We start from the raw sequence: 26,622 nt of genomic DNA, 5'->3' as shown, positions 1-26,622 counted from the left end.
ACTATACTATGACGTTTTTTATGAAATTTTGAGGTCAAAAATTTTTTGACTTTTTTTGTCCGAAAAAAACGCCTTACTATACTATGACTTTTTTATGACTTTTTGAGGTCAAAAAATTTTTTGACTTTTTTTGTCCGAAAAAAACGCCTTACTATACTATGACGTTTTTTATGACTTTTTGAGGTCAAAATTTTTTTTGACTTTTTTTGTCCGAAAAAAACGCCTTACTATACTATGACGTTTTTTATGACTTTTTGAGGTCAAAAATTTTTTTGACTTTTTTTGTCCGATTTTGACGCCTTACTATACTATGACGTTTTTTATGACATTTTGAGGTCAAAAAAATTTTTGACTTTTTTTGTCCGAAAAAAACGCCTTACTATACTATGACGTTTTTTATGACATTTTGACGTAAAAAAAAATGTTGACTTTTTTTGTCCGAAAAAAACGCCATACTATACTATGACGTTTTTTATGACTTTTTGAGGTCAAAATTTTTTTTGACTTTTTTTGTCCGATTTTGACGCCTTACTATACTATGACGTTTTTTATGACATTTTGAGGTCAAAAAAATTTTTGACTTTTTTTGTCCGATTTTGACGCCTTACTATACTATGACGTTTTTTATGACATTTTGAGGTCAAAAAATTTTTTGACTTTTTTTGTCCGAAAAAAACGCCTTACTATACTATGACTTTTCTTATGACTTTTTGAGGTCAAAAAATTTTTTGACTTTTTTTGTCCGAAAAAAACCCCTTACTATACTATGACGTTTTTTATGACTTTTTGAGGTCAAAAAATTTTTTGACTTATTTTGTCCGAAAAAAACGCCATACTATACTATGACGTTTTTAATGACATTTTGAGGTAAAAAAAAATTTGATTTTTTTTGTCCGATTTTGACGCCTTACTTTTTTTGACTTTTTTATCCGAAAATAACGCCTTACTATACTATGACGTTTTTTATGACTTTTTGAGGTCAAAAAATTTTTTGACTTTTTTTGTCCGAAAAAAACCCCTTACTATACTATGACGTTTTTTATGACTTTTTGAGGTCAAAAAATTTTTTGACTTTTTTTGTCCGAAAAAAAACGCCTTACTATACTATGACGTTTTTTATGACATTTTGAGGTCAAAAAAATTTTTGACTTTTTTTGTCCGATTTTGACGCCTTACTATACTATGACGTTTTTTATGAAATTTTGAGGTCAAAAATTTTTTGACTTTTTTTGTCAGAAAAAAACGCCTTACTATACTATGACTTTTTTATGACTTTTTGAGGTCAAAAATTTTTTTGACTTTTTTTGTCCGATTTTGACGCCTTACTATACTATGACGTTTTTTATGACATTTTGAGGTCAAAAAAATTTTTGACTTTTTTTGTCCGAAAAAAACGCCTTATTATACTATGACGTTTTTTATGACTTTTTGAGGTCAAAAAATTTTTTGACTTTTTTTGTCCGAAAAAAACGCCTTACTATACTATGACGTTTTTTATGACTTTTTGAGGTCAAAAAATTTTTTGACTTTTTTTGTCCGAAAAAAACGCCTTACTATACTATGACGTTTTTTATGACTTTTTGAGGTCAAAAAATTTTTTGACTTTTTTTGTCCGAAAAAAACGCCTTACTATACTATGACGTTTTTTATGACATTTTGAGGTCAAAAAATTTTTTGACTTTTTATGTCCGAAAAAAACGCCTTACTATACTATGACGTTTTTTATGACTTTTTGAGGTCAAAAATTTTTTGGACTTTTTTTGTCCGAAAAAAACGCCTTACTATACTATGACGTTTTTTATGACTTTTTGAGGTCAAAACATTTTTTGACTTTTTTTGTCCGATTTTGACGCCTTACTATACTATGACGTTTTTTATGAAATTTTGAGGTCAAAAATTTCTTGACTTTTTTTGTCCGAAAAAAACGCCTTACTATACTATGACTTTTTTATGACTTTTTGAGGTCAAAAATTTTTTTGACTTTTTTTGTCCGAAAAAAACGCCTTACTATACTATGACGTTTTTTATGACTTTTTGAGGTCAAAATTTTTTTTGACTTTTTTTGTCCGAAAAAAACGCCTTACTATACTATGACGTTTTTTATGACTTTTTGAGGTCAAAAAATTTTTTGACTTTTTTTGTCCGAAAAAAACGCCTTACTATACTATGATGTTTTTTATGACTTTTTGAGGTCAAAAATTTTTTTGACTTTTTTTGTCCGATTTTGACGCCTTACTATACTATGACGTTTTTTATGACATTTTGAGGTAAAAAAAAATGTTGACTTTTTTTGTCCGAAAAAAACGCCATACTATACTGTGACGTTTTTTATGACTTTTTGAGGTCAAAATTTTTTTTGACTTTTTTTGTCCGATTTTGACGCCTTACTATACTATGACGTTTTTTATGACATTTTGAGGTCAAAAAAATTTTTGACTTTTTTTGTCCGATTTTGACGCCTTACTATACTATGACGTTTTTTATGACATTTTGAGGTCAAAAAAATTTTTGACTTTTTTTGTCCGAAAAAAACGCCTTACTATACTATGACGTTTTTTATGACTTTTTGAGGTCAAAAATTTTTTTGACTTTTTTTGTCCGAAAAAAAGGCCTTACTATACTATGACGTTTTTTATGACTTTTTGAAGTCAAAAAATTTTTTGACTTTTTTTGTCCGAAAAAAACGCCTTACTATACTATGACGTTTTTTATGACATTTTGAGGTCAAAAAAATTTTTGACTTTTTTTGTCCGATTTTGACGCCTTACTATACTATGACATTTTTTATGACATTTTGAGGTCAAAAAAATTTTTGACTTTTTTTGTCCGAAAAAAACGCCTTACTATACTATGACATTTTTTATGACATTTTGAGGTCAAAAAATTTTTTGACTTTTTTTGTCCGAAAAAAACGCCTTAATATACTATGACGTTTTTTATGACATTTTGAGGTCAAAAATTTTTTTGACTTTTTTTGTCCGATTTTGACGCCTTACTATACTATGACGTTTTTTATGACTTTTTGAGGTCAAAAATTTTTTTGACTTTTTTTGTCCGATTTTGACGCCTTACTATACTATGACGTTTTTTATGACTTTTTGAGGTCAAAAAAATTTTTGACTTTTTTTGTCCGAAAAAAAAAACGCCTTACTATACTATGACGTTTTTTATGACTTTTTGAGGTCAAAAAATTTTTTGACTTTTTTTGTCCGAAAAAAACGCCTTACTATACTATGACGTTTTTTATGACATTTTGAGGTCAAAAAATTTTTTGACTTTTTTTGTCCGATTTTGACGCCTTACTATACTATGACATTTTTTATGACATTTTGAGGTCAAAAAAATTTTTGACTTTTTTTGTCAGAAAAAAACGCCTTACTATACTATCACGTTTTTTATGACTTTTTGAGGTCAAAAAATTTTTTGACTTTTTTTGTCCGAAATAAACGCCATACTATACTATGACGTTTTTTAAACATTTTGAGGTCAAAATTTTTTTTGACTTTTTTTGTCCGATTTTGACGCCTTACTATACTATGACGTTTTTTATGACATTTTGAGGTCAAAAAAATTTTTGACTTTTTTTGTCCAAAAAAAACGCCTTACTATACTATGACTTTTTTATGACTTTTTGAGGTCAAAACATTTTTTGACTTTTTTTGTCCGAAAAAAACGCCTTACTATACTATGACGTTTTTTATGACTTTTTGAGGTCAAAATTTTTTTTGACTTTTTTGTCCGAAAAAAACGCCTTACTATACTATGACGTTTTTTATGACTTTTTGAGGTCAAAAATTTTTTTGACTTTTTTTGTCCGATTTTGACGCCTTACTATACTATGACGTTTTTTATGACATTTTGAGGTAAAAAAAATTTTTGACTTTTTTTGTCCGAAAAAAACGCCTTACTATACTATGACGTTTTTTATGACATTTTGAGGTCAAAAAGATTTTTGACTTTTTTGTCCGAAAAAAACGCCTTACTATACTATGACGTTTTTTATGACTTTTTGAGGTCAAAAAATTTTTTGACTTATTTTGTCCGAAAAAAACGCCTTACTATACTATGACGTTTTTTATGACTTTTTGAGGTCAAAAAATTTTTTGACTTTTTTTGTCCGAAAAAAAGGCCTTACTATACTATGACGTTTTTTATGACTTTTTGAGGTCAAAAAAATTTTTGACTTTTTTTGTCCGAAAAAAAGGCCTTACTATACTATGACGTTTTTTATGACTTTTTGAGGTCAAAAAATTTTTTGACTTTTTTTGTCCGAAAAAAACGCCATACTATACTATGACGTTTTTTATGACTTTTTGAGGTCAAAATTTTTTTTGACTTTTTTTGTCCGATTTTGACGCCTTACTATACTATGACGTTTTTTATGACATTTTGAGGTCAAAAAAATTTTTGACTTTTTTTGTCCGAAAAAAACGCCTTACTATACTATGTTTTTTATGACTTTTTGAGGTCAAAAAATTTTTTGACTTTTTTTGTCCGAAAAAAACGCCTTACTATACTATGACGTTTTTTATGACTTTTTGAAGTCAAAAAATTTTTTGACTTTTTTTGTCCGAAAAAAACGCCATACTATACTATGACGTTTTTTATGACATTTTGAGGTCAAAAAATTTTTTGACTTTTTTTGTCCGATTTTGACGCCTTACTATACTATGACGTTTTTTATGACATTTTGAGGTCAAAAAAATTTTTGACTTTTTTTGTCCGAAAAAAACGCCTTACTATACTATGACGTTTTTTATGACATTTTGAGGTCAAAAATTTTTTTGACTTTTTTTGTCCGATTTTGACGCCTTACTATACTATGACGTTTTTTATGACTTTTTGAGGTCAAAAAATTTTTTGACTTTTTTTGTCCGATTTTGACGCCTTACTATACTATGACGTTTTTTATGACTTTTTGAGGTCAAAAATTTTTTTGACTTTTTTTGTCCGAAAAAAACGCCTTACTATACTATGACGTTTTTTATGACATTTTGAGGTCAAAAAATTTTTTGACTTTTTTTGTCCGATTTTGACGCCTTACTATACTATGACGTTTTTTATGACTTTTTGAGGTCAAAAAATTTTTTGACTTTTTTTGTCCGATTTTGACGCCTTACTATACTATGACGTTTTTTATGACATTTTGAGGTCAAAAAAATTTTTGACTTTTTTTGTCCGAAAAAAAAACGCCTTACTATACTATGACGTTTTTTATGACTTTTTGAGGTCAAAAAAATTTTTGACTTTTTTTGTCCGAAAAAAACGCCTTACTATACTATGACGTTTTTTATGACATTTTGAGGTCAAAAAAATTTTTGACTTTTTTTGTCCGAAAAAAACGCCTTACTATACTATGACGTTTTTTATGACTTTTTGAGGTTAAAAAAATTTTTGACTTTTTTTGTCCGATTTTGACGCCTTACTATACTATGACGTTTTTTATGACATTTTGAGGTCAAAAAAATTTTTGACTTTTTTTGTCCGAAAAAAACGCCTTACTATACTATGACGTTTTTTATGACTTTTTGAGGTCAAAAAATTTTTTGACTTTTTTTGTCCGAAAAAAACGCCTTACTATACTATGACGTTTTTTATGACATTTTGAGGTCAAAAAATTTTTTGACTTTTTTTGTCCGATTTTGACGCCTTACTATACTATGACGTTTTTTATGACATTTTGAGGTAAAAAAAAATGTTGACTTTTTTTTGTCCGAAAAAAACGCCATACTATACTATGACGTTTTTTATGACTTTTTGAGGTCAAAATTTTTTTTGACTTTTTTTGTCCGATTTTGACGCCTTACTATACTATGACGTTTTTTATGACTTTTTGAGGTCAAAATTTTTTTTGACTTTTTTTGTCCGATTTTGACGCCTTACTATACTATGACGTTTTTTATGACATTTTGAGGTCAAAAAAATTTTTGACTTTTTTTGTCCGAAAAAAACGCCTTACTATACTATGACGTTTTTTATGACTTTTTGAGGTCAAAAATTTTTTTGACTTTTTTTGTCCGAAAAAAACGCCTTACTATACTATGACATTTTTTATGACATTTTGAGGTCAAAAAATTTTTTGACTTTTTTTGTCCGATTTTGACGCCTTACTATACTATGACATTTTTTATGACATTTTGAGGTCAAAAAATTTTTTGACTTTTTTTGTCCGAAATAAACGCCATACTATACTATGACGTTTTTTAAACATTTTGAGGTCAAAATTTTTTTTGACTTTTTTTGTCCGAAAAAAACGCCTTACTATACTATGTTTTTTATGACTTTTTGAGGTCAAAAAATTTTTTGACTTTTTTTGTCCGAAAAAAATGCCTTACTATACTATGACGTTTTTTATGACTTTTTGAGGTCAAAAAAATTTTTGACTTTTTTTGTCCGAAAAAAAGGCCTTACTATACTATGACGTTTTTTATGACTTTTTGAGGTCAAAAAAATTTTTGACTTTTTTTGTCCGAAAAAAAGGCCTTACTATACTATGACGTTTTTTATGACTTTTTGAGGTCAAAAAATTTTTTGACTTTTTTTGTCCGAAAAAAACGCCTTACTATACTATGACGTTTTTTATGACATTTTGAGGTCAAAAAAATTTTTGACTTTTTTTGTCCGAAAAAAACGCCTTACTATACTATGACGTTTTTTATGACATTTTGAGGTCAAAAAATTTTTTGACTTTTTTTGTCCGAAAAAAACGCCTTACTATACTATGACGTTTTTTATGACTTTTTGAGGTCAAAAAATTTTTTGACTTTTTTTGTCCGAAAAAAACGCCTTACTATACTATGACGTTTTTTATGACTTTTTGAGGTCAAAAAATTTTTTGACTTTTTTTGTCCGAAAAAAAGGCCTTACTATACTATGACGTTTTTTATGACTTTTTGAGGTCAAAAAATTTTTTGACTTTTTTTGTCCGAAAAAAACGCCTTACTATACTATGACGTTTTTTATGACTTTTTGAGGTCAAAAAAATTTTTGACTTTTTTTGTCCGAAAAAAACGCCTTACTATACTATGACGTTTTTTATGACTTTTTGAGGTCAAAAATTTTTTTGACTTTTTTTGTCCGAAAAAAACGCCATACTATAATATGACGTTTTTTATGACATTTTGAGGTCAAAAAATTTTTTGACTTTTTTTGTCCGATTTTGACGCCTTACTATACTATGACGTTTTTTATGACATTTTGAGGTCAAAAAAATTTTTGACTTTTTTTGTCCGAAAAAAACGCCTTACTATACTATGACGTTTTTTATGACATTTTGAGGTCAAAAATTTTTTTGACTTTTTTTGTCCGATTTTGACGCCTTACTATACTATGACGTTTTTTATGACTTTTTGAGGTCAAAAAATTTTTTGACTTTTTTTGTCCGAAAAAAACGCCTTACTATACTATGACATTTTTTATGACATTTTGAGGTCAAAAAATTTTTTGACTTTTTTTGTCCGATTTTGACGCCTTACTATACTATGACATTTTTTATGACATTTTGAGGTCAAAAAATTTTTTGACTTTTTTTGTCCGAAATAAACGCCATACTATACTATGACGTTTTTTAAACATTTTGAGGTCAAAATTTTTTTTGACTTTTTTTGTCCGAAAAAAACGCCTTACTATACTATGTTTTTTATGACTTTTTGAGGTCAAAAAATTTTTTGACTTTTTTTGTCCGAAAAAAATGCCTTACTATACTATGACGTTTTTTATGACTTTTTGAGGTCAAAAAAATTTTTGACTTTTTTTGTCCGAAAAAAAGGCCTTACTATACTATGACGTTTTTTATGACTTTTTGAGGTCAAAAAAATTTTTGACTTTTTTTGTCCGAAAAAAAGGCCTTACTATACTATGACGTTTTTTATGACTTTTTGAGGTCAAAAAATTTTTTGACTTTTTTTGTCTGAAAAAAACGCCTTACTATACTATGACGTTTTTTATGACATTTTGAGGTCAAAAAATTTTTTGACTTTTTTTGTCCGAAAAAAACGCCTTACTATACTATGACGTTTTTTATGACATTTTGAGGTCAAAAAATTTTTTGACTTTTTTTGTCCGAAAAAAACGCCTTACTATACTATGACGTTTTTTATGACTTTTTGAGGTCAAAAAATTTTTTGACTTTTTTTGTCCGAAAAAAACGCCTTACTATACTATGACGTTTTTTATGACTTTTTGAGGTCAAAAAATTTTTTGACTTTTTTTGTCCGAAAAAAAGGCCTTACTATACTATGACGTTTTTTATGACTTTTTGAGGTCAAAAAATTTTTTGACTTTTTTTGTCCGAAAAAAACGCCTTACTATACTATGACGTTTTTTATGACTTTTTGAGGTCAAAAAAATTTTTGACTTTTTTTGTCCGAAAAAAACGCCTTACTATACTATGACGTTTTTTATGACTTTTTGAGGTCAAAAATTTTTTTGACTTTTTTTGTCCGAAAAAAACGCCTTACTATACTATGACGTTTTTTATGACATTTTGAGGTCAAAAAATTTTTTGACTTTTTTTGTCCGATTTTGACGCCTTACTATACTATGACGTTTTTTATGACTTTTTGAGGTCAAAAAATTTTTTGACTTTTTTTGTCCGATTTTGACGCCTTACTATACTATGACGTTTTTTATGACATTTTGAGGTCAAAAAAATTTTTGACTTTTTTTGTCCGAAAAAAAAACGCCTTACTATACTATGACGTTTTTTATGACTTTTTGAGGTCAAAAATTTTTTTGACTTTTTTTGTCCGAAAAAAACGCCTTACTATACTATGACATTTTTTATGACATTTTGAGGTCAAAAAATTTTTTGACTTTTTTTGTCCGATTTTGACGCCTTACTATACTATGACATTTTTTATGACATTTTGAGGTCAAAAAAATTTTTGACTTTTTTTGTCCGAAAAAAACGCCTTACTATACTATGACGTTTTTTATGACTTTTTGAGGTCAAAAAAATTTTTGACTTTTTTTGTCCGAAATAAACGCCATACTATACTATGACGTTTTTTATGACTTTTTGAGGTCAAAAATTTTTTTGACTTTTTTTGTCCGATTTTGACGCCTTACTATACTATGACGTTTTTTATGACTTTTTGAGGTCAAAAAATTTTTTGACTTTTTTTGTCCGAAAAAAACGCCTTACTATACTATGACGTTTTTTATGACTTTTTGAGGTCAAAAAATTTTTTGACTTTTTTTGTCCGAAAAAAACGCCTTACTATACTATGACGTTTTTTATGACTTTTTGAGGTCAAAAAATTTTTTGACTTTTTTTGTCCGAAAAAAACGCCTTACTATACTATGTTTTTTATGACTTTTTGAGGTCAAAAAATTTTTTGACTTTTTTTGTCCGAAAAAAACGCCTTACTATACTATGACGTTTTTTATGACTTTTTGAAGTCAAAAAATTTTTTGACTTTTTTTGTCCGAAAAAAACGCCATACTATACTATGACGTTTTTTATGACATTTTGAGGTCAAAAAATTTTTTGACTTTTTTTGTCCGATTTTGACGCCTTACTATACTATGACGTTTTTTATGACATTTTGAGGTCAAAAAAATTTTTGACTTTTTTTGTCCGAAAAAAACGCCTTACTATACTATGACGTTTTTTATGACATTTTGAGGTCAAAAATTTTTTTGACTTTTTTTGTCCGATTTTGACGCCTTACTATACTATGACGTTTTTTATGACTTTTTGAGGTCAAAAAATTTTTTGACTTTTTTTGTCCGAAAAAAACGCCTTACTATACTATGACGTTTTTTATGACTTTTTGAGGTCAAAAAATTTTTTGACTTTTTTTGTCCGAAAAAAACGCCTTACTATACTATGACGTTTTTTATGACATTTTGAGGTCAAAAAATTTTTTGACTTTTTTTGTCCGAAAAAAACGCCTTACTATACTATGACGTTTTTTATGACTTTTTGAGGTAAAAATTTTTTTTGACTTTTTTTGTCCGAAAAAAACGCCTTACTATACTATGACGTTTTTTATGACTTTTTGAGGTCAAAAATTTTTTTGACTTTTTTTGTCCGAAAAAAACGCCTTACTATACTATGACGTTTTTTATGACTTTTTGAGGTCAAAAAATTTTTTGACTTTTTTTGTCCGAAAAAAACGCCTTACTATACTATGACGTTTTTTATGACTTTTTGAGGTCAAAAAATTTTTTGACTTTTTTTGTCCGAAAAAAACGCCTTACTATACTATGACGTTTTTTATGACATTTTGAGGTCAAAAAATTTTTTGACTTTTTTTGTCCGAAAAAAACGCCTTACTATACTATGACGTTTTTTATGACTTTTTGAGGTCAAAAATTTTTTTGACTTTTTTTGTCCGAAAAAAACGCCTTACTATACTATGACGTTTTTTATGACTTTTTGAGGTCAAAACATTTATTGACTTTTTTTGTCCGAAAAAAACGCCTTACTATACTATGACGTTTTTTATGACATTTTGAGGTCAAAAAATTTTTTGACTTTTTTTGTCCGATTTTGATGCCTTACTATACTATGACGTTTTTTATGACATTTTGAGCTCAAAAAATTTTTTGACTTTTTTTGGCCGATTTTGACGCCTTACTATATTTTGATGTTTTTTATGACATTTTGAGGTCAAAAAAAATTTTGACTTTTTTTGGCCGATTTTGACGCCTTACTGTACTATGACGTTTTTTATGACATTTTGAGGTCTTACTAAAACATGACTTTTTTTGGCATATTGAGAACACAGTGATATGCTCATATTATGCTACACATGTGCAGCACGTACTTGTAAAAGTCTTTTTTACAAGTGTATGTCTCTCTATATCTAGAGAGCAGATAAGATTAGTGCTGTTGGTAAGAAGAGAAGATAGTGGAGGCATTGGTGCAGTTGAGCTCCCTTTACTCTGAGCCATAATGTCTTTTCATGTCAGTGTGTGGTGTGAGCTATATAATGGAAATACATACATTCTACATTTATGTGTTAACATGTAGCTGTCATGACAAGCTGTGTAGATTTAGGATTTTGTGTGGATCTTACATCATCGATCTATTAGCAGGGCACTGCAGGGAATCGAACCCCACCCTAGTGTACTAGGTGTACCATTACCAGTGCCTTTTGCTTTTTGAAGTGACGCAAAGGTAAAGCAAAACCTATATTTCAAAAGCATTTCTTAAATATTGTGTTATCAACATGTCTAGTTAGAATGAGATCTGGCATTCGTGGGAATGCTGTAATGGAGGAAAGAAAACCTTACTTTGTATAATTATATGACATATATGTAGGTATTACTGCTATAGAATCAAAGCATGGATTTATGACATATAATCTCTAATGTGTTATGTATTTTTGCGTTACGTCTGTGGGTAAGTGGTGATGTACATGATTGTATATGATTTGAAATAGTTCTTAATTGTTGAGAAAGTAGAGAAAGCAAAGGATTTGGACATGTAAAGAGCACACAAACACAGTAGAAATGTAGAAAATGCACCAGAGCTCCGTTGTGCTCCAGCAATAAAAACACAGTACATTTAAAAATATAAGTTCAGAAAAACAGGTAAAAAAGACTGAAACATATCTCTGTTCTACATCATATCTCAACTACACCAAAGCTAGAACTGTTTAAATGTGTTTTAATAACACCTGTGTACATCAACAAGCCACAGCCACTGTAAAATTGCTTTTAATCACTAAAACATTCTCAGCCTCCATCCACAAACTCTAAGCACAAACACTAAGGTGATCTACAAATAACACACTGTCCATCAAACCAACATTTGTACCGCCAAAAAAAATCCCATCTAACCATAAACCAACACACTATACAAATTATACAAAGCTTTAACTATTACCAAATCATCCACATGGCAAAAATGTCTACCTAAACTCACCTTGTTGTTTTATTCACACTTTGGCAGAATTCCCAAAACAAAAGAGGATGTGGCCACAGACATCATTCATCAGTCATAAGAACTGAACCAAACAACTAGTCCCACTCAACTAAAGTCCCACCTCCCTACATTTAAACATGAAATGTGTATGGTTAAAATACAAATTACACAATGCTTGGAAAAACAATGTCTAACTTTTAACAACAGGCTCCATTAACCTGTTTCATCAACATCTCTCAAACTGAACACTGACCGTGTGAGTTATCCTCTGACAAACTTCATGATACTTTTTCTTAACGTGCAACTTTCTTGTAACCACATTACACATGTAGTCACATAAACACAACTCACTCAAAGTACAAATGTCCATTAAAGTTAACTTTTTCATATATATATCCACAAATACCAGGATATATTTAACCAAGGACATCCTGGTATTCTTAACATATGTGGCTGAAAATAACACCATTGAAATGTCTACAAAAACTCTAAACAACACTAAAGTAATTTACAAATAACACACTGTCCATTTTACTCCATTACATTTTGCAGCAGTTATCTGTACTTTCTACTCCACTACATTTCTACAATTTATGCCATTACTCGTTACATGTTATGAACATAATTTCCTCAAAACCTTACATGAGAAAAAAAAACTGATTGCGTTGAGGCGTTGTTTGCCATTTCCTACCAATCAGGTGGCTCTATTACCTCCAATGATGGTAGAGCCCGTGTTTGGTAGCTGCACGAGCTAGTGGACTGGTCTGATTTCGGCGAGAAGAAACGACATTCAACATCAACATGAACCCGGAGCCAACGTCGGCTGAGCGTGAGCCTGAGCCCTCCAGCTCAGAATCAGACAGCCATCTTTGGCCGTATTTAAGCAGGTATTGTATAGTTGCTTGTGAGCAGTGACACAGGCAGAGGCATAAATCAGTATATCTACGTTCTTCATCAAAATTTGGGGACGCAGTACGTTAAGAGTGCGGCTTTGGACTTTGGACTGGCCTGAGATCGGAGGGTCGTGGGTTCGATCCCCCTACCAAGCACAAAAACGGATATGGTGGTAGTGAAGGAGGCACAGACAGATGACAGGAAGAGCTGTCGCTCTCTCACATCTGTCGGTCTCTGCTGCTAAGGTGGGTCAAAGTGATCTGACAGTCATTTGCAATACAGACAGCATTTTATGGAAATTAACAGGGAAATTCATAAAAAAATACTGTTATATTTGCAGTTTTTCCTGACAGTTACAAACAGCTCCCCCCAAAAGTGGCCAAGCCCCCCGTTTCCAAATCCTAGTGACGTCCCTGCCTCTTACCTCACCTAAACATCTCAGTCTTTTTCTCCTCTCCCCCCTCAGCCATTGTTTCACTTCTCCTCTCCTCCTTTTTCCTCTTTTCTCCACTTAATATAAGCTCTTTTTGTCTTCTCTCCTTTTCTATTCTCTCTCCTCTTTTTTCTGTTCAGTCTTCTTAGTTTTCTCCCCCTCCTTCTCATGCATCCTCCTCTCTTCTCACCTTGTCTGAGGACTCCCCTTTCACTTATCCCGCTATCATTTTTCTCTTCTCCCTTTCTTCTTTTCATTTTCTCTTCCTCTTTCCTTTCACTGCCTTTCCACTCTTTTTTCTCCCTTTTCTCCTCAGTCATCTTCTCCTCTTTCCAGTCTCTGCAGTAGCTCTTCATCTCTCCTAAGTCTCTTCTTCTTCCTTCTCCTCGTCCTCCCTTTTTTATCTTTCTCCTTTTCCTCTCCTCTATTTTTCTGTCTCTCTCTGCAGTAGCTCTTCATCTCTCCTAAGTCTCTTCTTCTTCCTTCTCCTCCTCCTCCTCCCTTCATCTTTCTCCTTTTCCTCTGCTTTCTCTATTCTTCTATCTCCCTCCCACTGTTCAGATCTTTCCAGCTCCCCCTTTTATTATACTTCTCAGTCCTCCTCTCCCTCCTCGCTGCAGCCCTTTTCTCTCCCACCATTGTCTCATTTCCCTCCTCTCCTCTCCCCTGGATGACAGGAAAAATGAGGATGGTGAAAAAGCGAAAGCAAGAAAGAACTAACATCTACAGCAGCAAAAAAAAGAATGACAAGGACAGAAGACAGACAGGGAGCGTCAGAGCCGATCCCTTCTTCATCTTTACTTAGTGTGCAATAGTGATTATCATCTCCTCTGTCCTCCTGCTCTCACTGAGGAATAATGTCTGGAATAACCTTCAGTGCTGCACTCCTGACTCTAGTGGAACCCCCCACCACTACCACTTCCATTTTATCCCCTTGTTCACATTTGAAGCGGCTGTCACATGGATTATGGCCCCTCTCGTGCTTGGCACCACACTCAGCGCCTGAGATATATTATCATATTAGTGGAGAATGATGTAATGCATTTCAAGACATTTGTCCTTCGCACACCCTCTGTCCCTCCGCAGATGATGTCACTGGCTTTGTGTCTACGAGGCAGAGAAGTTGTCAAGTGACTTGTGGGTTTTTGTTTTTTTTTTGTTTGTTTTTTGCTTGATGCTCTTGCCATCTTGTGGTGGGAGAGTGGTAATGCGTGGTGAGCGGAAAGGGAGGGAAGTAAATTAGGGTGCAGGTAATTATTTGATACAGAGCCAGAGGATAATGTGACTCATAATGGTAATAATGTCCTTGTGTAACTGCATGTGGTTTGTTGGGGTGGAGGGGCAGGAAAAAAAAAAGAGACAGACACTTTGGATATAACTTTGATTACAAATTAGAGTTTGACCAATGTGGGTTTTTGGAGCTTATTGCAGACGATTGTTGTTAGCACATATTTCTTTTCAATAATCAATATCTTTTAACTTGATCATTGTTGTATTTCAAAAATAAAACATATATAAATTTCAATATTTAAAAAAGTATGAAAAAAGAAAAGCAATGAGAAAATAGTTCATGTGTGCAATTAATCATTAATGTAATTATTTAACTTTAATTAATGATGTAGTCTTGTTCAGATAAAGATCTATTGGTAACACTTTAGAATAACGATCCCTTATAAGACATTTATAAGCTATTTGTGGATTATTAGTAGATAGTTAATTAATCATGAACTAAACACTTATATACATTTGTAAATGATTGTTTAAATATTTATTACTTAAGTTACAAGACATTTATATGCTATTATTAGATATTGAACTAATCATGAATAAACCATTTATATACATTTGTAAATGATTATAAAACCATTTATAACTAAAGTTGTACAACATTTGTATATGATTAAGACATTATTAAAAGTGCATCAAACAGGGTCAGAATTAGGAGTACAGAGTATAAGAGTATAAAACATTTCATTAAAACAAACAACAACCAATGTGCTACAAAACAACATATAGCAATAAGATTGAAGTGCTTTTCAACAGCCCTCACATTCAAAACACTGTTAATACAGATTAAAATTTGTTTGTTCTGCCAACAGGTCCTCCTTCGCTTTTATCAACTCCTCTATTTCTTTTGGATTGTGCACCATCTTTTTCCTTGGTCTGTGTGCGCAATTTCTTGGCTGACCGCACAGCTGTGGGGGACGGTGCCATAAGGTTACCTGAAACTACACAGAAAGGACCAGTGGCAGCTAGTTAACCAAAACTGATAGTTACTATAACATTGTGTTATAACTTGGGATGGGAATTGGTAAAATGTTGTAGATGTCAAATCTATTATCAGTTCTGCTTATTGATCTGATTCTTTAATGATTCCCTTATCAATTCCTGATTTATGTGAGAAAAACCTCCAAAAATCAGCCAGTTAGAATCAGACAGGAGGATGCCTGCTGACCCGATAGAAGATCAACAGGTTGCAATATCTCAATTCATATAACTAACTGCGTTTACATGGACATCTTTTTTTCAATACAATTTTAGTCATTCTAATTAAAAGAGGTTGTCCATGAAAATGGGGTTATAGGTAGAAAATGTAGTAGCTAGCTCGTTAGAGCGGTTTACTACCGATTCTCAACCTGTACTGATTCCATCTCTAGTTATCACGCCAGCTAAAACAATTACTGGTATGGTTAATAGCACAAGCACAAGTTCTTCAATGTTTCATGTTACGATTCCTTGCATCAATCTGCATTCACCATGTGGGATTAGCAAAACTATCCAAACTACACTGACGTGTTGATAAAGTTGGCTAGACCAGCCGATGTAGCTAACAGAGCTAACTAGCTAAAAACCGATTAGTGTTTGTGCTTGCTTGATAGTTTAGTAGATTCAGCCAGGTAAAATAAGTCAACAAATAAGTTAGCCAGCAAACGTGAATTCAGATCTGTGGACTTGTAACTTTACTGTATCAGTTAGCTTAACGTTACCTGCGCTGCTGCTGCCAGCTCCTTCCCCGTTTTCAGTAGTCGAAGGTCGCTTGGAACACTTAGCTCTTGTTGTGATGGACATGTTCCAGCCTCAGGATGTCTAACGGACCGCGCCGCCTGATGGGAAATGTTAAAATATTGAGGGAAAGTGTACATGAGTCATAACCAACAGCAGAAATGTGTAGTCTCTTCCTGTGCTGGCTGAAAGGGGTGCTGCGTTCAGGGAAACAATGAACATTTCTAAAGCACTAATGTAAAATATACTATCAAAGAAAGAAAATATACCTGTTAGAAACTATTTAGACAGTGTGATGTTTAAATGTTGTAGATTTGCTGCATCTTTCCTCTGCGCTGTAGATGTGACTTTTTAAATTTCCCACAACACAGGAAGGCAGCAATTGATGCACATACAAGCTGTAGCTAATACAAACTGTCACACATTGATCAAATTAACGTACATTATGGGACTTTTGACATCACTGATCGTATATAGTACAAAGGGCACAATTATTGTACAAAATATGGTAATTGTCATACACCTGGCAACACTGCTAACAGCTCTCTAAACACACACAGACATGTAAACATGCCGAACTGCCTTGTGGGAGATTGAAGTTTCATTGATATGCATTCAAATGTAGGCTAAACAAATGGTGGCAAATTAACAGACCTGTGTAAATAATGAATAGTCTTCACTTTAAAATAAGGGACATAATAACATCTGCAAATCATTTATAGAGATTTTATGAATGCCTAACAAATCATCTGTTAAACATGAATAAACAAATGGTGGTACAGTAGGTTTTTTAACACATCTACACTATTTCACCAATAATTTACTAATAAGGTTGATCATATTGAAAATTAGTTGATGATGAATAAATCATATATAAACAATGTTGACAAAGCATTTTAAATAATGTCTAAATCATATATAAATGTTGTACAACTTTAGCTATAAATGGTTTTATAATCATTTACAAATGTATATAAATGGTTTATTCATGATTAGTTCAATATCTAATAATAGCTTATAAATGTCTTATAAGGGATCGTTATTCTAAAGTGTTACTGATCTATTTTTCAAGAGAGGCTTGAGAACAAGAAAATTACAAGAGTCCTTCATCTGACAGTAAACCTTTAAAAAGATGAGTCCTTCATTACACACACAAAACAGAATGGATGAAGTGCCATAATAGATATGAAGGGCTTCTAAGAATGTTTTTCCCACTCTTTATGCGATGTGTCCAGCTTTTCTATGCGGAAACACTCCATGACCCTCAATTTGCTTCATGGTATCTTGATTAAACTCATTATATAGGAACATACAACGTATAAGCACAAAACTGAAGTGACATTGGTCTCAAAACCAGATCTGACAGCTTTGTTTTCTGTTTCAGGGCCAAAAATCCTGTGAAAGCAAAGAACAAACAACCAGTTTCACTTCGATGCAGGGACTCAAGCTCAGGTAATAAAAGCCACTCTATGGCCCATATCATGGCAGCTGATGTTATGCTTTTATGGGGCATGTTGTCAAACAATTCAGTGAAAACCAAGACACTTGGTTCACAGTCAGCCTGAAGCTTTGGGGCCACAGGGCAGATGGACAGTACTGCACTGCATGTGCAAAGTCACTGGACTGATTTTGATTAAACAGTGAGGGATGATGCGTTTTGGCTCTGAAAATAGCCTCAGTGGGGCTGTGAAATGCCTCAACTGCTGCACAAGTCCAATCAACACTGACCTTTCTATGTACATCCAGAAAGTCTCATAAATCACACTGACCACTGTTTTTTTTTTTTTTTCTAAACTTCACCAGTTTCCTTGATGAAACGCAGGTGAACTACAATTGTGCTACTACCTGTCAATGAAAACATCTTATGGCACATTAATTTCGAATTGCTGGACACGTATGAGCGAAAAGTTTGCAATAGGGATGCACCGAAATTAAAATTCTTGGCTGAAACCGAAAACCGAAAATGAGGAAACCAAGACAGAAAACCGAAACACCGAAGGAAAATATTATGCCAATTATTAGCACCATTGCAGTTATGGCTATGACTGTGTACTAACCTCACGAAAACATTAATTAATATGAATGTTTCAAAGAATAAATCAATTTTAACAAGAATGTAAAATTAAATATGTTCTCTCATAAAAACACAAAGTGCATACAAGTCAAGTGCATTTTAAAATTTTCGCTGTAGGACTACAACATAATAGCGTATCAAAACAAAGATTTCCATAGCCCATATCTTAACCGTAGGTCTTTAACAACAACAAATGCAGTACTGCAGCGCTTTAAGTTAAGTTTTAAACTTCCTTGCCTTTTCAAAAACGTCCGCCACAGACGGAGTGGGCGTGCTCGGAGGGATTTTCCTTTTCTGCGCTGCATTCCTCTCATATTCCACATAGCGATCGGGGAGGTTGGATTTCAGGTGATAAATTAAACCCGGCGTGGAGAAATTTCGATGTTACATGTTTTGCAAATCGTCATCCGTGTGTCTTTCTCAGATTTACTGAAATCCGTCCACACCGCGGACATGTTGGCCTTTCCAGACACCGCTCGTACTGGCCGCGGTTTTCGCTTGCGTCATCACAACATCCGGTTTCGGCCGGATGTTGTGATGCACTTTTGAGCCATTTTCGGCCGAAAGTTTTCGGTGGTCGAATATTCGGCATCCCGAGTTTGCAAGCTACAGCAAAACATCAGACTACAGAGATATTTAGAAAATCTGCTGTAACTGACATGAATAAATTAAGTGGTAACGATGGTGATTCCTGGCTTTATAGTGATCTTTCTCTTGTGGAAGCTGACTTACCTATGTTATCAGCTATTCATTATGCAAATGTATTCAGAACATGATCCATCTCGCATCCTTTGTCTGTTTGAAGATGGATTGTTTGAGTCATGGTCCAAAAATCCCAGGCCTATCAGTACAAACTGTTGGCAGATTATTCTTCTTCTGTGTTAATGCTGCTAAAGCCTCTTCTTTCACAGAGTTTTAGGATGCAGAGATGTGTCTGGTGGGACTATAAATTGACCAGCATGTCTTTGAGCAAACACTGGGTATTCTGCTGGAAGACGTCATGCTGGCATTCCTACCTGCAGAGAAACAAAGAAAGATTTGTTCTTGAGCTTTGCAGGTTTAATGTCTGTGAATCGTGGATTGGGAAAGATTATGAGTGACTTGTATATCATCAAGATGATGCATCAAAGCAAAATCTGTCATTGTTTGTTCAACAGATTTGGTTTCTTATCACTCTCCTCTCACTGTAAATCAGAGTAAAATAATTCATGGTGGGATTCTCAAAGGGAAACGCTTCACAATGTAAACACTGTCAGATGTTAGTGTATGCAAAAGCACAGGGAACTAGAAAACAGACCAACATTACACTTCCCATTGTGCTTGAAATGAGATGAAGGAATGAAAAAAACAAAATGTCATCTATCAGATAAAACAGGGTTTAAGAGGAATAAAGTAGGAAAATATTATGATAATTCTGCCTACAAACTGTACATGATTTAAAATCAGTTCAGATTTAAATTGATTTAAGATTTGATTTAATATGGAATTCATCATTTAGAGAGCTTGACTTAACACAAGGTAATGCACATTACATTTTGCTATCACTTTATCACATTTTAGTGTGTCATGACTCTGCTTGTACTGTCAAATACAGTCTCTCTTCTTTAGGTCTGAAGCTTAACTTTATTGTTCATAAAAGACACTACACTTGTCAAAACACTTAGTGAATCCAGCTGTAAAAAATATGTGTGTCTGTCGCAGTGAATGTCTGTCCTAAATATAAACCATTGTCACAACAAAAGTGAAACTAGCCTCAGGTATCATTTGCAGAAGCTTGTTGTTGCAAAGTTACATTAAGTTTTCTTGTTACCACTTCTGCTTTGACTACAGTCTCTGCAGACTCACATTTTGTATACGTGTGTGTGTCTGCTCCCATCTGAGGCTGTGTTATTGTGAAACTTGTCATCAGATCAGAGTTAATCTATGACGTCTTTGACGAGAAGCAGCAGTGTCTGCCTGTTCAAAAAGACACTGTTTAGATAAAGAAACCTCAAACACAGTAGAATCAAATCTAGGTGGTATACTGTGGCACAATTCAAGAACAGAAGTTATTGTTATAGACAAATGTCTTTGCGTGTCTTGTGATATCACAACCTTGAATTCTACCACAGCAGGTGTTTTATTGTTGCCACCAAGCTGGTCCACAAGGTGTGAGGTTTGTCTTATTCACAAGCTTCTGTTTCTTGTTTTTGAGGGAGGGGGATTGCCTAGTTTCTGCACTGTACTACAACTGTACTATATAGTATTCTCATGTGAACTGCATTCAGATCAGATGTGCCTTTGTTACACACTGGGGCAACGCAAAGTGCTCCAAAGGTCAGGTCGACTGAAATGTATTGGCTGCATAAAGAACAGAAAACTGGCTTTTGTTTTACTTGTGGTTGGTTTTCTGCTAATCCTATTTTTGTTGACTATGGTGCAAAGATGTAAGTTCCCAGTGGTATTTTCAGAGTGAACATTTACTGTTACTGATATTTTTCATCTTGCACAGAGAGTTGAAAACACTGAAAACACAATAAGCGTTAAAAAGGAAGCTCTCAGAGAGGAAGTGGTTACCACTGCAAGCACACTCAGACATTTGTCACAGGAGCCACAGATTAAAATGACTCTTCAGTTAAACCTTGTGCAGCTAGCGAATAAATAAGTTAATCAATAAATCATGTAGTGCTATTATTTATTCAGATTTTGCAAAGAAGCCAACAGGATTTGCAGAAACAGACAATAGTACTGTGGGTGGGGTTTACATTTAATAATTCCAGTTTTTATCAACTGATCTAAACTAAACTAAAACAGACTTTAAAACACACCATAAGGAGGAACTTTGAATAGGGAAGTTAAATTTTTTTCACTCATGTATAGTAACATTTTGAATGTGGTTTTGACCGGAAAAATACCCCCGTGATGAGGCTTTAAGCCTGTGGTGAGTCTGTTACTGCTCAGAATAGAGCAGAACACCTCAAGTTATTTTGAAGGCAAGGAAGCCAAGTATGTTTTTCTTTGTGATTGCAGGGCTGCTGGTCTGCACAGAGGCACAAGGTAGGATAAGAATTCTGTCTAATAAAATGTCACATTAACGGAAACGGCGATGATACGTGAGCAGGCTTCTTTATTGTGATCAATAAGCTGAGGATGTAAACTCCATACAAGTGCTCAACTTTTTTCTTTTGATTAGAAATACATGTGCTATTTTTTATCAAAGCAGAGAAAAGTAGCTGATGCAAAAAAAAATAGCATCTAAAAAGCAGGGCTGATTTAGTGGTTTTATTTTTAAAAAATGTGTCTTACGCCTCTGTGTAGATTTAAAATAAAATAAAATATAACAAAACCAACATAATGGTTTAAGACTTAGTGGATATGGAGTCTTCTGACATCTTACTATCGACAGGAATTCAGCTTACTGATCTAAAACATCCTGGTTCTAAGTGAAAATGCAACAAACAAAAGCCTAGTTCTCAGTGCTGAGCACTCATTGTGCAGTGTGTTCCTGGCTTCTTCTGTGACAGGTGACACTTTGCAGTATTTCATCTGTTCACCTCAAGCAAAGTTTTGAACATAAATGAACATTTTATCCTTTTATCTTTTATCAGAATCAAACATATGTAATTATGTGTTATTAGTTAATCTCAAATTATTTTAAAGAAATAAAACAAACTTCTGATGACGACACAAGTTAGTAGATCCCCTCTTTAGTAGATCCTCCCTAAATAAGCATTCAAGTGATTGTGCTGTTGTGTTGTTTTAATCCAAAATAGTTCAAAACAGCATCCTTAAAGGCTGACACAACCATTTGATCTCCTCAGAATAAAACATACGTAATTATGTAAAGTTTATCTCAAATTATTTGTATGTATACTAAGATGCAGTGGAAAGAAAACAAACTGGAGTCTTTTTTTTTTTAAATTACCACTGTGACTAAATAAGCATTCATTGTGTTGTTTTACAGGGTCCAGTGCTCTGACTCCTCTATTTGTGCAGACGGGAAAGGATTTACGTCTGGATGTCATGACACCTGTTTCTCTAGTCAAACACACTGAATTGAGATGGAAATATAATAAAGATGAAAATATAGTAAGATTACTTCATGACAACACAACAATAATAATTGACTGTTATGTGGGAAGGGCAGATATTTCTGCTCAAAATTACTCTTTGCTTTTGAAGAATGTGCAACAAGCTGACAGTGGACATTACTCTGCACACTTCATTGGGAACAATGAAAAATATGTAGCTGAATACAACGTCACAGTTCAAGGTAGGATTCTCTAGATTTCAAATATTGACCCACAGCAGTCTCCCAGCTTCTAAAACTCTTCATGCCTGTCCCCTCCTCCACCTCCCTCAGATCCAGTGTCTCCAGTTCATCTGATCGTAGACTCTGTGCCCACAAGCTCAGGCTCCTGTAACATCACTGTGACCTGCAGCACACAGGACTCACATCACATCAACAGCACTTTTACATGTGACACACAAACCTGCAGTCAGGACAGAGGAGAGACATCAAAGACCACAACCTCTGCTGCTTCTCTCCAAGTCTACCTGTGGAATGGCTCGATCATCTGTAACCATAGCAACCAGGTCAGCTGGGCCAAGGACGTTAACACGCCCAAAAGTGTTTGCCCCCAACAACTTACAGGTGAGTCTGAGGAACAAAACAACTGACAATAATACACAGTTTGGATTTAGCCCAGTTTTAGTGTTTTTCACCGAAAACAAAAATTATGAGTTTTATCTTTCAGCCAGCATGAATTGTTAGTGTTGGGTAGGTTATACCTGTTTTTTCACTAATGGAATATAACATTTGTTCCTTCCGCCCCTGTTGTGCTGTAGTATCACAATCTGGATCTGCTGTCAGTTTTGTAAGGAAACAACCTGTTGTGTTGTGTTGTTGTTTCAGAGAATGTCTCTGGTGGTATTTCTGTCTGCCTGGTAAAGACAGTCATGTTCTCTGTCGGTCTGATAATCATGGTGTCTGTGGTCATTGGTGTCCATCTCATGGAGAGGAAGACGACGTAAAAATAACCAAACAGTTCTCTGCTAATGAGTCATTACATGCTGTATGTCTCACACTCTCATCTATAACACTTAATATTTCTTTATGAAAAACCTTTTAACAATTAATATAAATGCTGATTATTCTTGATTATCCATTGATTGATCCATTTGCTCACTTTCTAAGAACAGTGATTGTAAAGAGATGCCCGTGTTAAAAATGTTTTTTTGAAAATGTCATGAAAATAAAAAGTCTTGATCAGTACATTTTGTGTTATACTGCGTGTGATGATATTTACAATACTCTTAAAAAGTTGCATTCATGTATGTGCATTGTGAGTTTTTCAGCAAGCACTGAGTCATTGCTATTGTTATAGAAAACACAACTGACATATGAATGCACAACAAAATATGATATAGAAGAACAAGTATTTAATGACACTAGACTCAATGAATAACATTTATGAACTGAACTTAAAGCAATACTTTAATGAGAATTTATCTTTCTCATTAAAGTATCAAATGCTCAACAAAAGTGCCCGAAAAGTGCGAAGCTTTTTGAGCCTTTTCAAGCCTACAAGAATCCAACAAGAAGTTGGATTTTCAGTGGAGTATTCCTTTAGCATCTTTGAAAACAACCACATGTAAAAATATCTCCTTTTTCCTAAAGTCCTGCTAAAGCTGTAAAGCATAAAATAAGTGCACAATACAGGTGTACATAAGTTTTTCACAGAAATTAAGTACAACCACCAGGATGTTTTCATCAAAAACATCCAAAACGACATTAAAATTCAGTCACACAGGATAAGTTACACAACATGACACATTTTTCATCCAAAGCAATTGCTGATTAAGCGTCCCTCTGTTTTTTTTGTTTGTTTTTTTTGGTGCTGCTTTGTTGAATTAGATTCTTATGCAATTTGATTCAGAATAATATCTTAAAATACAAAGCATGTAGCCTAAAAGTCATCTACACTTGCTTAGGTTTAGAGTCTGTATGTTTATTTCTGCCACACCATATATAGCAGCCCAAATTTGGTACCAATAGTAATTTGGTACGAACAAAATTATTAAGCCTATTGTAAAATATAACATATCAAATAGTTGTTGGTAACATGGGTGACCAGAGTAGATGACAGAGGTAATTATATTTTTTGTTTTCTGTGACTTTGCCTCATTGATCTTGGTTATATTGAGAGAATTGTGTCTTCCCCTGACTGAGATGGCAGACTGCCTGCACACAGAAACCGTACAAAATAAAACAGCTTTTTTATTAGTTTTAAATTCATATTTGATGTAATGGTTTCAACTGTGATAATACTAAGAGTAACTTGTGAATTTGGGTGATGCTTAGTAACATTTCCTCATTGTTTTACAGCTGTCTGTTTATGGGAAAAGTCTTTATTTGCCAGAGCAGGTTTTAGCAGCTTTTACACCTTGTGCAGGTGTGATACATGCTGTACAAGGTGTGATGTCGGGGATGGGTGCATGAGGCTTGGGCAACACTTAAATACAAGTAGGAAATTGCTACACTATGTGAAATACAAATTTTCAGGGCCTGGCAGGTTTTTCTACTTGAGCATACAAACTTTCTGGCAGAGTTGGGCCTTTGGTCTCAGTGGATCCCTCTGATCGTTTAGGAAACCCTACCAAGCAGTAGGTGGAGGTCGGAGAAAGACCTGAAGCATCATTGGCTGGACTCTCAATCAGTGTTTGGGCTGTGGGTCCGACCTGGAAAATTAATCACAGAAAACATTTTTGGCTGAGGATGTTTGCCATTTTTATATCACACTGGTATTATTATACAAGATTAACATGTGAAGTAATCTCACCACAATTAACAAAAACTCATCTATATCCTTCAAAAACCATAAACATGTATCTCTGACGACAAAAGTGACAACCCTGTTTTCCCTGACATTACAATGACGTTGTATTTTTATCTGAAAGGCATGAAATTGCTGTAAAACACATTTTTTATAATGAAGAGTTGGACATGTTTCACTGCCCAAGTTGAATTCAAACAAATCTCTTGGCTGACAGAGCACAACAAACTGAGACTGAGACACAAATGCAAAGAGAAAGCATCTGCACCACTTTGTCAACACATACAGTACAAAGCATTTAGAAAAAGAAAATTATAGGAAAATTATAGGAAAATATAGTTTATTTTTTATTTGTAATGATTCTGAGGAGATTTTATTTGTATTTTTTATTTATAACTTTGTTTGTTTGTTCATTGTTGTGATGGTGTTTTTTAGACACCCAACTATTGTATTGTGATTATTGTAAGAAGAACAGAGGGTCATTTGGAAAATGTATTTGCTCTTTTCCATTCTGTGTCACCTGTTCTGAAAACTAGTTGAATAGATGGATCATGATCTTTTTTTTTTTTTTTTTTTTGAGCACTAGCAAGCAGCACAAACACTGACAAGCACATGTGGCAGCAAGCTGCAGGACCAGGACCAGCAGACTGATGCAGTAACTGATGTAGCTGATTTGCCTTGTCAGGAAAATGTGACTGGTGCGTAGAGGGATAGCCAATAGATGATGTATAGTGCTCCAGTTTTTGATTTTGAAAACATTTCTTTACTTTGCCTCTTTCCTCACTTCCTCTCAGCTGTTACTTAAGTCTGAAATTTTGTTCCTTGGTTTGGCAAATTTTGGAGAGGGATCTTTAAAAAAAAATGCTTACCTCAGGAACTGCATACACTGTATTTTCAGTGTCTTCTGGTTTATCTGCAGGCCAGTCATAGAAAAATGACATTAAATGACATTTTTCTCAGCATGCTTTAACTGACCTTTTCTACTATTTTACTGCACTTTTACACCACTTGAGCTGTGCCTGTATTAAGACAAGATGTTGTGTGTGTCAGTAATTCCATCTTCTCACAGTAGCACACTTTGAAATCCCTGTTTATAGGATTTGGTATTTTGTGATGTAGCCTATGGATGCTAGGAATGAATGGGCTAAAGCATAAAGACCACAACAATTCTGAGACTGTGTCCTTTTCTACAAGGAAAAATCATTTCTGGCAATAGAATAATTTGAAAGATGCAGTAATCACATGTTAAATGAATGGATGAATTAATTAATTGGATGAATTACAATCCATAATGTAGACTGTATGAAGAGTCTAAGATATTGTTAACTATAGATTTATTTTTATTGCATAGTCTCATAACACAAGGGGGGTTTATGGGTATACCAGGTGATGAACTAGAAAGCTGAATTCTCATGTAAAGTAAACAAATAGGATTTTGCAGGTTTTACTTTGTAATTCTGTGTTAAAATGCACAGGTGGACTTACCTTTTGTTCTATGTTGACGATGAAGACAAGCTGCACCAAT

The 26,622-nt window shown here is 33.5% G+C and overlaps 1 protein-coding gene and 2 long non-coding RNA genes across 5 annotated transcripts; 1 reads left to right on the top strand and 2 right to left on the bottom strand.

The window, feature by feature from the left end:
* Positions 1-14,946: 14,946 nt before the first annotated feature.
* Positions 14,947-20,445, bottom strand: LOC121192770. The gene is made up of 5 exons (XR_005895245.1): positions 20,377-20,445; positions 20,211-20,238; positions 20,093-20,151; positions 16,193-16,309; positions 14,947-15,433 (listed from the first exon to the last, which is right to left on the bottom strand). It is a non-coding gene; the product is annotated as an uncharacterized LOC121192770 (long non-coding RNA).
* A 584-nt stretch (positions 20,446-21,029) lies between these two features.
* LOC121192763 lies at positions 21,030-23,518 on the top strand. 3 transcript variants are annotated; one of them, XM_041054641.1, is made up of 5 exons: positions 21,036-21,202; positions 21,292-21,318; positions 22,226-22,534; positions 22,625-22,915; positions 23,177-23,518. In XM_041054641.1, the coding sequence occupies exons 3-5, from the start codon at positions 22,285-22,287 to the stop codon at positions 23,293-23,295; spliced, it is 660 nt and encodes a 219-aa protein (XP_040910575.1). In that variant the 5' UTR covers positions 21,036-21,202; positions 21,292-21,318; positions 22,226-22,284; the 3' UTR covers positions 23,296-23,518. The 3 variants fall into 3 exon arrangements, with proteins under 3 accessions (XP_040910574.1, XP_040910573.1, XP_040910575.1); XM_041054640.1 differs by having other exon boundaries at positions 21,030-21,318; positions 22,676-22,915; XM_041054639.1 differs by having other exon boundaries at positions 21,033-21,318.
* Positions 23,519-24,279: 761 nt separating this feature from the next.
* On the bottom strand, positions 24,280-26,622 carry LOC121192769. The gene is made up of 3 exons (XR_005895244.1): positions 26,583-26,622; positions 25,967-26,010; positions 24,280-25,002 (listed from the first exon to the last, which is right to left on the bottom strand). It is a non-coding gene; the product is annotated as an uncharacterized LOC121192769 (long non-coding RNA).

This window comes from Toxotes jaculatrix, chromosome 14, assembly GCF_017976425.1.
Source record: "Toxotes jaculatrix isolate fToxJac2 chromosome 14, fToxJac2.pri, whole genome shotgun sequence".
Classification (NCBI taxonomy): domain Eukaryota; kingdom Metazoa; phylum Chordata; class Actinopteri; family Toxotidae; genus Toxotes; species Toxotes jaculatrix.
This window is presented reverse-complemented; position numbering and strand designations above follow the sequence as displayed.

Coding starts and splice junctions, on each gene's coding strand:
- LOC121192763 (XM_041054639.1), top strand. CDS start 21,270: ATGTTTTTCTTTGTGATTGCAGGGCTGCTGGTCTGCACAGAGGCACAA. Junction 21,319..22,225: donor GGTCTGCACAGAGGCACAAG/GTAGGATAAGAA, acceptor GTTGTTTTACAG/GGTCCAGTGCTCTGACTCCT. Junction 22,916..23,176: donor TTGCCCCCAACAACTTACAG/GTGAGTCTGAGG, acceptor TTGTTGTTTCAG/AGAATGTCTCTGGTGGTATT.